Source organism: Lissotriton vulgaris, chromosome 10 (genome assembly GCF_964263255.1).
Source record: "Lissotriton vulgaris chromosome 10, aLisVul1.2, whole genome shotgun sequence".
Classification (NCBI taxonomy): Eukaryota; Metazoa; Chordata; class Amphibia; order Caudata; family Salamandridae; genus Lissotriton; species Lissotriton vulgaris.
In genome coordinates, this window is record NC_141698.1 from 1,020,977,182 (window position 1) to 1,020,988,276 (window position 11,095).

Consider the following 11,095-nt stretch of genomic DNA (forward strand, 5'->3'; position numbering starts at 1 on the left):
CACAGGACCTAGCAGGGTCAAGTTAAGAGACATAGAGTTAAAGTTTTGTCTAAATTCATATGTTACTCGATCTGAAAAGAGTCAATAAAAGTCGACGATGAGATGATGAAGATGACATCCAAAGGAGAAGGGTCAACTTAACGAACGACGCAAGGAGTGGACCAATGGAAGAAGCAGGAAGTTGACATCATCGGGGAAAGTCCGTGGTGGGCGTCAAGGGGCGTTCCACCCACACTGCGATTGTGTATTTTAGGGACAGCACCCCGGGGAGGAGAGAGCAATTAGGGCAGAACCATCAGCAATGAGCAATTGGCAATCAAGAGAGGGAAATCAGAGAAGGGCGAATTGCTCAGAGCGAAGGCAAGGGTAGATGCCTTGAGCAGATGCGCTGAGACATCAGAGCGCAAGGGAGCAGTAGGCCGAGGACCCTTAGAGAGCGGATGGGTAGGCAGATAGGGTACTGCTTCTGAAACTTAAGATTTCCTTTAGAGGCTAAAGAGAGTTTGAACTTCTTTGGAAGTCAAACTGCTGACACCTTTTTAGGGAAGAAACTTGCGAAGTAGGGTTGTCACATAGCATAGAGTAGGGACAGATTAACTTGATGATTTTTATCTTACTGCAGATGACGCAGAAGGAACCACTTTACATCGAAGCTTAAGAATCTGATATTGTAACTGATTTTGTATTTTGTATACTTTGAGATTTTATCCTGAGTGGATTGTATCGCATTCAAATTAACTTTATATAAAACTCTTAAAACTTTATCAGTTGTAAGTGGTTCTTCAGAGTGGCGTCAGTCAATGGGGTTTGTCTAACCAATGCGGGGGTGGTCCTTTCCTCAATGACAGATACGAGCGGTCCAAAACAGATGAATGGGATTCTTTATTAAATTTATCATAATCATAAATTGATATCAAAATCTCATTCCCCGCAAATTCTTATAACAATGAGAACCACAGAATGAAACAGCCAAACACCAATTACATTGAGGAAACCCGAGAAAGAAACAACAATATACCAAGAGCAGAGAACCCCTGTAAAAGAAGCAACAACAAACAAGTAACCTTAGACACTTCTGTAAAGAAGAAACCAAACGTCCTTATAAAACTGAGAACAGACCAGCAGTACTATCCCTCTTTCTGCACCTTTTGGGGCACGTGAACAACCCCTAAAAACCAGGAATCTTTTTGTGACAAGTGAAAAGGACCAGTGTCTTGCTCTATATGACTGTATAAATCGTTCAGTCTTAAGATGGAGAGTAGATCTCATCCTAAATGTTCCTTTTTCCATCATCATGTCCCTGCTGGTGGTCTGAGATTGGTCAGAATCTCAACTCGGGATCCTCCAATCCCAGTGAGATGGATCTCGTCCCTTCACTCAGTTGACCTCTGTCTTGTTTCCTTCCAGGACAAAGCTGAAGCCCAAGGACGCCCCCATGTCCATCTGGATCTCGACCTTGAAGCAGCTGGAGCCGGCTAGACACCTGTTCAGCCCTCTGCTCTGGGACTTCATGCAGGCGGCCTGGCCTTCGCAGATGAGCCTGGTCATACCAAGAGGTGAGCAGGGGGTCTGTATCTGAGAGCACATGAAGACCAGTAGATCCCAGTTCATGACCACAAACAAGGGGGAAAGATGAGAAAAGTAACACCCATCATCTGGATACAAACCTACCACACACATTAATTGTGACTGCGGACTAGGACCCAGTCCCACCCACCCCAGGCTTCAATGCTTCATGTGTACACACAGACCATACATGCTCTTCAGCTTCCATGTAGGATTGTTTCCATGTTCCCTCATGTACTGTTTCTTTACCGCTCCTGTTGCAAACATTCACCACAAATTCCGAGTGTGATCTGACCCGTTACATTAGAGTCGCCTGTCCTGCCAACACCTGTGCTTTATCCTTCACATGTCTATACGGAGGAGGCCCCTACATTGCCTGATCCATGTATATAGGACAAGCACCAACATAATGCCTGCTCTGTGAGTCCAAGGAGGATCTTTAGTGATTATTTGGATCTTGGGCGCTCCTGTAAATATTCTGGTCCATAACTGCAGAGGATGAGCACTGCCCGCTCACTGACCTGTATCCTTCTCTACAGGGTCTGAGCCTCTCCATTATCTAACCCCACCCATAGGATGAGCACTGCCCGCTCACTGACCTGTATCCTTCTCTACAGGGTCTGAGCCTCTCCATTATCTGACCCCACCCATAGGATGAGCACTGCCCGCTCACTGACCTGTATCCTTCTCTACAGGGTCTGAGCCTCTCCATTATCTGCCCTCACCCATAGGAAGAGCACTGTCCGCTCACTGACCTGTATCCTTATCTACAGGGTCTGACCCTCTCCATTATCTGCCCTCACCCATAGGATGAGCACTGCCCGCTCGCTGACCTGTATCCTTCTCTACAGGGTCTGAGCCTCTCCATTTTCTGCCCCCACTCACAGGATGAGCACTGCCCGCTCGCTGACCTGTATCCTTCTCTACAGGGTCTGAGCCTCTCCATTATCTGACCCCACCCATAGGAAGAGCACTGCCCGCTCGCTGACCTGTATCCTTCTCTGCAGGGTCTGAGCCTCTCCATTATCTGCCCTCACCCATAGGATGAGCACTGCCCGCTCACTGACCTGTATCCTTCTCTACAGGGTCTGAGCCTCTCCATTATCTGACCCCACCCATAGGAAGAGCACTGCCCGCTCGCTGACCTGTATCCTTCTCTACAGGGTCTGACCCTCTCCATTATCTGCCCTCACCCATAGGATGAGCACTGCCCGCTCACTGACCTGTATCCTTCTCTACAGGGTCTGAGCCTCTCCATTATCTGACCCCACCCATAGGAAGAGCACTGCCCGCTCGCTGACCTGTATCCTTCTCTACAGGGTCTGACCCTCTCCATTATCTGCCCTCACCCATAGGATGAGCACTGCCCGCTCACTGACCTGTATCCTTCTCTACAGGGTCTGACCCTCTCCATTATCTGCCCTCACCCATAGGATGAGCACTGCCCGCTCGCTGACCTGTATCCTTCTCTGCAGGGTCTGAGCCTCTCCATTATCTGCCCTCACCCATAGGATGAGCACTGCCCGCTCACTGACCTGTATCCTTCTCTACAGGGTCTGAGCCTCTCCATTATCTGACCCCACCCATAGGAAGAGCACTGCCCGCTCGCTGACCTGTATCCTTCTCTACAGGGTCTGACCCTCTCCATTATCTGCCCTCACCCATAGGATGAGCACTGCCCGCTCACTGACCTGTATCCTTCTCTACAGGGTCTGAGCCTCTCCATTATCTGACCCCACCCATAGGAAGAGCACTGCCCGCTCGCTGACCTGTATCCTTCTCTACAGGGTCTGACCCTCTCCATTATCTGCCCTCACCCATAGGATGAGCACTGCCCGCTCACTGACCTGTATCCTTCTCTACAGGGTCTGAGCCTCTCCATTATCTGACCCCACCCATAGGATGAGCACTGTCCGCTCACTGACCTGTATCCTTCTCTACAGGGTCTGAGCCTCTCCATTATCTGACCCCACCCATAGGAAGAGCACTGCCCGCTCACTGACCTTTATCCTTCTCTGCAGGGTCTGAGCCTCTCCATTATCTGCCCTCACCCATAGGATGAGCACTGCCCGCTCACTGACCTGTATCCTTCTCTACAGGGTCTGAGCCTCTCCATTATCTGACCCCACCCATAGGATGAGCACTGTCCGCTCGCTGACCTGTATCCTTCTCTACAGGGTCTGAGCCTCTCCATTATCTGACCCCACCCATAGGATGAGCACTGTCCGCTCGCTGACCTGTATCCTTCTCTACAGGGTCTGAGCCTCTCCATTGTCTGACCCCACCCATAGGAATAGCACTGCCCGCTCACTGACCTGTATCCTTATCTACAGGGTCTGACCCTCTCCATTATCTGCCCTCACCCATAGGAAGAGCACTGCCCGCTCACTGACCTTTATCCTTCTCTGCAGGATCTGAGCCTCTCATTATCTGACCCCATCCATAGGATGAACACTGTCCTCTCACTGGCCTGTATCTTTGTCTACAGGTAGTGAACCTTTCCTTCATCCGACCCAGCCTGTGGGATGTGCACACTTCGCTGTCTGTATCTTGTATAGATGAAAGTTTCTCTTCATCATCTGACCCACACCTATAAGGTGACATCTTTACACTGCCTGACATATCCCAATAGGGATCCTCTCCATTATCAGAGCCCTGTCTACAGGGTCAATATTGTCCTTTGCACGTTTTTTGCCTATAAGGAGATGTTAGTTCATCATCTGACCCTTCCTACCTATAGTGCGAGCACCTGTGTAGTTTGAAGGCTGGTAATATAGAGGCTTCGAGTCAGAGGCTCGTTAAATATTGGCTTCCAGGGATGAGCTGAACAGCAGCAGGGCACGTTGTGAGTTTAGTGCACACCAGAGGATCCTCCTGCGGCTTGGGAGGAGAGGGGTGCTCTTGTGAGCGCGCAGGAGAGGGCCACGCTCGACTGGTGCATAGTCACTCACAGTGACTGCATGGGATTGGGGTATTTCCAAGGGTACCCCCTCACTTTACCAGAGTTTTTTGGTGTATTTCTCCATCATGCAGGACTCACATAAGTGGTTAGTTTTTAAGTGGAGGGGCCCATAGCTTTCCTGAATGGTGGGGTTTAGCAAATACCAAGGCTGTCTGACCTTGTTCCTCCTCATGCCTCTTTCTCCCACAGCCCTGCACTTCTTGTCTCTTTATCTCATTTTGAACTTTCTTCATCCCTGCTTTCATTGTCGCTGTTTTCCTTTCGTTCACTTCTTCCTTATTTCTCTCTTTTCTGCCTTTGTCCTTTTGCTCTGAGGTCCAAGTTTGATGACGAAAGAAAACAACTGTGGTCCCCAAACATGAGTGCTGGTGCCTTTCAATGGCAGACACCTGCCCAAAATAAGCCCTGCTCACACCTTTCTGTCTTCTTGAACCCACAGGCGAGTGGCTGCAGTGCTTCGGACTGGAGGACTCCGCTAAGTACATTGGCACCGCAGAGAGCATCGCCATCAGGATCCCGGATTGTTCTGTGACCACATCCCTGATTGACCTGGTGAGTTGTCCGGTGGTAGCGGGATGCCAGCACTGCCCGGGCATGGCTGGCACTGTTCTGCCACCAGTGATGAGCATGGCTGCCAGTGTGCGGCACCCTTTGCGCGGACATTAGTGGCACTGAGCTGCTAGTCCTGCTCGAGTATGGGTGGGTTTCACCAGCACACATGTAAGATATGTAAACACATCTCTCTATATCTGGGGAGGGTGAGGAGGACACTGCTATGTGCCCAATGAAAGTGAGTTGAATCTCCTACTCTGTTTCGTTGTGTCTCACCAGGTTGGGCCCATTGTGGTATCATCAGCCAATCCGAGCGGAGAAGCGGACACCACTCACCACAACCAAGTGTACGCCAAGATGGGAGACAAGGTAAGGACCATTACAAGCACAAGAGGTGTATCTGAGGACACTGTTCAGTACCCAGAGTCCTGATAGGCCAAGGAGTCTTCTGAGTGGCCTGCATTGGACAGACAACATTTACCAGGGATAGCCCATGTGCACTGTCAATTATCCTGATGAAAGTTAGTTTTTCTAGAAAGTTCTGATTTAGTATCTAATATTTGGTAGTTTATTTTGCCAAATATACACTGGATAAAGTCTGGATAAAGTTTACAAATGTGATTCGGTTAAAAAAAATTAAAATTGCTCCATGGGACTGGGTGACCAGTGACAACTTAGTTTACCGACTGCAAAGCATTTCAAAATGATGTGATGGTCCCTCTTCTATATCTAGGGAAGTGATGTCACTCGTACTGCAGTGAAAGTGAGGCCTCTGCAGTGGAGGAATCCTGGTCGAAAGGGGAGATGGCGACCTCACATTTAATAATGTTTGTGTTATTCTTAAACACTCCAGAGAGTAATGACTGGATGATGATACAACAGAATTATTCAGTAGAGTAGAAAGCTCCCTGTTGAGGTGCCCACCATGTCTTTGGTGAGAAGGAGGTCCAACCAGACCCTGGAATGAAGATAATGATGCCATGGTTTTAGTATCCATGGAAGCCCCGCAGCTGCCTGTGTGATGGGAGTCTGTGGGTGGTGATCTCACGTGTGTCTTTGCTCCTCAGGTGGACGGAGTCCTCTGCAATGGGCCTTCTCCAGAGAACATCGCCTCCACCATCGTCAACTGCACCAAGATCGACAGTGGGACCATCGGGTTCTTCCGGATAGGAACGGTGCCCAAATCCCACGTAAGTAGACTGTTTGTGTGTGTGTGTGCATCTGTGAGTCTCTGTGTGTGGTTGTGTGTTTGTGTGTCCCTTTGTGAGCATGTGTGTGTGTAGTGTCATCCAGTGGCAAATACAAGGAAGGCAACTGATTACATGCTCTTGGACATTGAGAAAAGAGAGTGGAAAGGATAGCATTAGATTTCATCTGAACATGACTGGAGGAGAGAGAGAGAGAGACAAAGAGAGAGAGAGAGAGAGAGAGAGAGAGAGAGAGAGAGAGAGAGAGAGGGAGAGAGAGGGAGAGAGAGAGAGAGAGACAGAGACAGAGAGAAAGAGACAGACCGAGCGAGAGAGAGAGAGAGAGAGAGAGAGAGAGAGAGAGAGAGACAGAGACAGAGAGAGAGACACAGAGAGAGAGAGAGACAGAGAGAGACAAAGAGAAAGAGAAAGAGAGAGAGGGAGGGAGAGAAAGAGAGAGAGAGAGAGAGAGAGAGAGAGAGAGGGAGGGAGGGAGGGAGGGAGAGAGAGTGTGTGTGTGTGTGGAGCCTAGGATGTTGGATGTCCAGGGGCAGAGATTTGCATGTGGAGTTACAGGAAGGATGTTTGAATATCTAGGGAGGAAGCAAACGTGCAGATTGGAGTTCTCAGGGGCCATATTTAAGAACATTTCTCTCTCCAGTCTGATGCCACACACAAAGCTGCTGATAGAGTAAAATGTGGAAGCCCCAGAGAAGAAATTGTGGGGCATAAACATGTCAGGAGAGGAGTCATGTCATGCCAAGAGTATGTGTTTGAAGTAGGGTCTAGTTGAGCATATCCAAGAAGGCAGTAAATTCAGAGAGGGGACTAGAGCATAGATGGCCGAGGTGAGCTCGTGAGAAAGTGTTACTCATTGCATTTAAAAAGTCGTTAAAATGTCACTCATAATTACTCAGACATTATGAAAATGTCACACATAGCAATCTGAAACCTTGGCAGATATGCATTAGTTTCTTAGAAGAACAGACATTGAATTACTGCAGCCCTCACGTCCAGTCACAGCTCTGACTACAGCCTGGACGCGCTGTCGGAGAGTGGAAGATTCCATTCCATCTCTCTGAGGGGGAGGCCTGCGTTCAGTCGTACTTTGTCCAGACCCCCTGGTGGTGAAGTCATGGCATTGCTCCTTCAGTAATGGCGCCGGTGTCTCTCTTTGCAGGTGCTCCAGCTGTTCAAGCAGGTCCAGAAGAAGCACATGTCCGGTTATGTGTCCAGCGCCTTCACCGAGGTCCCCATGGAGCCGCCATACTTGTCCAGTTCCATCACAGAGCACACGCTGCCCAAGAGCTCCGAGGACCCTTCCCAGCAGTCGTACGTCAATGGAGGATTCAGCATGGAGGATGAGAAGTTGTGATGGACTTGTGTGGGGAGAGCGCCACCTAGTGGTGAAGGAAGGGTGCCGTGACTCTAGTCGAACCAAGGAGAAAGGACCCCTCCTACCCTATGACAGGGTTGTACAACACAGAACACAGTCACCCTGGGATGCAGTGGAACCTTAAAAGGCTGGTGCCTTTAATAAAAATGCAAAAAACCTTTACCATCTTGGACGAGTATTTCAAAGTCATTGATCACTGCAAAGTCATAGACGGCAGAGACCCCGCACGGCTCGAGAGGGTTCACCCCATCTCTGGTGTTTGATATTGCACATCTGTACTAAAACTCTTTATTTAATATGTTCTTTATTGCATTCTTGAGATTGTTTCAATGTGTAGATCATCCTATTGGTAAGGTTTTCAAAACATCTGTATTTTATTTATTATCAATGTATTTATTTATTTTTTGTATTTTGTATATGAATAAACTCAAGTCTTAACTTATGTCATTTACCTTTTTTTTTTTTAAATCAGTCCATCAGTTCAATCTTGCATCCAGTTCGCAAGCTAAATAAAGCCATTTTACATCCTCAAAAAATCCTCTTCATAGCACTTAACCGACTAGGCGCTATAGTTTGAGTAGTGCGGAGTGGTGGACCCCAATCCCGCTAAGGGCAGAGTTTTATTCTGGTTCATCACATGACAGATCGCAACCACCCCTGAGGATTCATTTCACACACGTAGCTCACTGAATCGTACCGTGGCGCTGTAGCTCAGCTGTGGCTGCATTGGTTTGCCCGCTCACTCTCATTCAGACCGGTGGCCTGAGTTCTTATTTTGAGTTTTCAAGTTTGAATGCTCATCACTCTCTCTCTGACAGTTAATAGCCCCTTAAAATTCTATTATAAATGCATCTCTAATATACCATGGCCCTGCCATCATATGCCAGGCTTCTCCCAATACAAATCTAAGTTTTGCTCAAATATGCCAAAGTTTTCCCAATTACTTAACGCTGAGTGTTGTTAATATGGTGATCAACGCGCTAGCCTGTCCCCTGGCTGCTCAGCTGCGCGAGACTTTAGGATGCTACTCACAGCGGCAGGGGTCTGCTCACAGTGCCAGGGACCTGCTCACAGCGCCAGGGGTCTACTCACAGTGCCAGGGATCTGCTCACAGCGCCAGGGGTCTGCTCACAATGCCCGGGGTCTCTCTACAGTGCCTGGGGTCTGCTCACAGTGCCAGAGGTCTGTTCACAGTGCCAGGGGTCTGCTCACAGTGCCAGAGGCCTGTTCACAGTGCCAGGTGTCTGCTCACAGTGCTAGGGGTCTGCTCACAGCGCCAGGGGTCTGCTCACAGCGCCAGGGGTCTGCTCACAATGCCTGGGGTCTCTCTACAGTGCCTGGGGTCTGCTCACAGTGCCAGGGGTCTGTTCACAGTGCCAGTGGTCTGCTCACTGTGCCGGGGGCCTGTTCACAGTGCCAGGTGTCTGCTCACAGTGCCAGGGGTCTACTCACAGTAGTGGGGGTCTGCTCACAGAGCAGGGAGTCTGCACACAGTGCCAGGAGTCTGCTAACAGCACCAGGGGTGTGCTGACAGTGCCAGGGGTCTGCTGACAGTGCCAGGGGTCTGCTGACAGTGCCAGGGGTCTCCGGACAGTGCCAGGGGTCTGCTCACATCGTCAGGGGTCTGCTCACGGTGCTAAGGGTCTGCTCACAGTGCCAGGGGTCTGTTCACTCTGCTATGGGTCTGCTGACATCGCCAGAGGGCTGCTCACAGGGCCAGGAGTCTGTTCACAGCACCAGGGGTCTGCTCACAGGGCAAGTGGTCTGCTCACAGGGCCAGGGGTCTCCTCGCATTACCATGGGTCTGCTCATGATGCCAGGGGTCTGCTCGCAGTACCAGGGGTCTGCACAGAGTGCCAGGGGTCTCCTCTCATTATCATGGGTCTTCTCTCGGCGCCAGAGGTCTGCTCAGAGTACCAGGGGTCTGCTCCAAGGGCAAGGGGTCTGCTCACGGTGCCAGGGGTCTGCTCACAGTACCAGGGGTCTGCTCACAATGCCTGGGGTCTGCTCACAATGCCTGGGGTCTGCTCACAGTGCCAGGGATCTGCTCCCAGGCCAGGGGTCTGCTCACAGTGCCAGGGGTCTGCTCACAGTGCCAGGGGTCTGCTCACAGTGCCAAGGGGTCTGCTCACAATGCCAAGGGGTCTGCGCACAGCGCCAGGGGTCTGCTCACAGTGCCTGGGGTCTGTTCACAGTGCCAGGGGTATGCTCACAGTGCCAGGGGTCTGCTCACAGTGCCGGGGGTATGCTCACAGTGCCAGGGGTCTGCTCACGGTGCTATTGCAGCGTCGCGTAAACACACACTACGCCTCACTGCGATCAGACTCAACTCGCTGAGACCAGACTCTGCAAACAGTTCTTGTCCTCTGCGTACCCGACCAGCAACAATGACAGCAGCCCGGCCGAAGCTGAAAGCGGGAGGCACCGGGTCCTTGCACTTGTCTTCTAAAAGTTGTTGTAATGCAGGCAATTAAATAAACATCAAACTTCTGATGAGAATGACACTTTATTTACTTCCTCTCGCTGGTCGGCGTCACTCACAATAAACAGGCGCTCAGCTTGGAATCCTCCCGAGCATAGGGGCAGATTTACAAGCCCCTTGCGCCACTTTTGCATCACTTTTCCCATGTTAAAAGTAACGTTAAAGGGGCGCATGGGGCTTGTAAACCTGCCCCATAAGGTTCTAGGAGGAACCAATCTTACCGCTAGAGCAGGGGAAACACAGGAACAATTAAAAAACATTAATAGAATAAGTGGATATATTTCAACACAGCATATATAGCATTATAATACAAAAGAGCTCTCAACAATCCAATGTTCTAATTACTTATATGAACTTTCAGTCAGCCCCATTTATTCATTGGTTTGTTGTGTCAATCATGTTTTTCTGCTGCCCACTACAACATAGTAATCAACAAAACGAAATGCCAATACTGCAAAATAGTTTCTTAAATTCAACAAAACAATGAGTCAAACAATTGTCTTGTAAAGACCACTATTTCAGCCCTGAATACATCTTCAAATCAAATTACTTTTGATTTTTCATCTCATTTTACAAATAATTTTTACTTTTTGAAAGAATTTATTTCCAGTGGAAGACTTCAAAACCTATTTACAAAAGAGGGCCCCTATTATTAAATACTAAAGGGAATTATCTACAACGAATTTGTGAAGGAAATTTATTTGTAGAAAAAAAATTTATTGAAGTAAACAAAAATGTCATTCATACTGTAAAACACTGCAATCGTTCCGTGTTACAATCATACTTATACCAAAAAACGCACTCATATATCTAAAGATTGAAGAAAGAAAAAGAAGGTATACCCTCACCTAGGACATTTTGTTTGACTCTTTTGTGGTGGGGTACTAAATGCTATCTATTTTATACAGGACTGCCTTAATCAATAACGTAGGCCCTCTAACATCTTGAAC

The 11,095-nt window shown here is 49.0% G+C and overlaps 1 protein-coding gene across 1 annotated transcript in view; it reads left to right on the top strand.

Annotated features, from left to right (window-relative positions):
* The window catches only part of LOC147689247 (uncharacterized), a 28,234-nt gene extending 20,592 nt beyond the window's left edge, over window positions 1-7,642 (top strand). The window contains exons 6-10 of the mRNA XM_086939905.1: window positions 1,408-1,556; window positions 4,968-5,080; window positions 5,360-5,449; window positions 6,148-6,270; window positions 7,448-7,642. Coding sequence (XP_086796031.1) covers window positions 1,408-1,556; window positions 4,968-5,080; window positions 5,360-5,449; window positions 6,148-6,270; window positions 7,448-7,642 — 670 coding nt within the window. The remainder of the gene's footprint in view (window positions 1-1,407; window positions 1,557-4,967; window positions 5,081-5,359; window positions 5,450-6,147; window positions 6,271-7,447) is intronic.
* The last annotated feature ends 3,453 nt before the right edge of the window (window positions 7,643-11,095 follow it).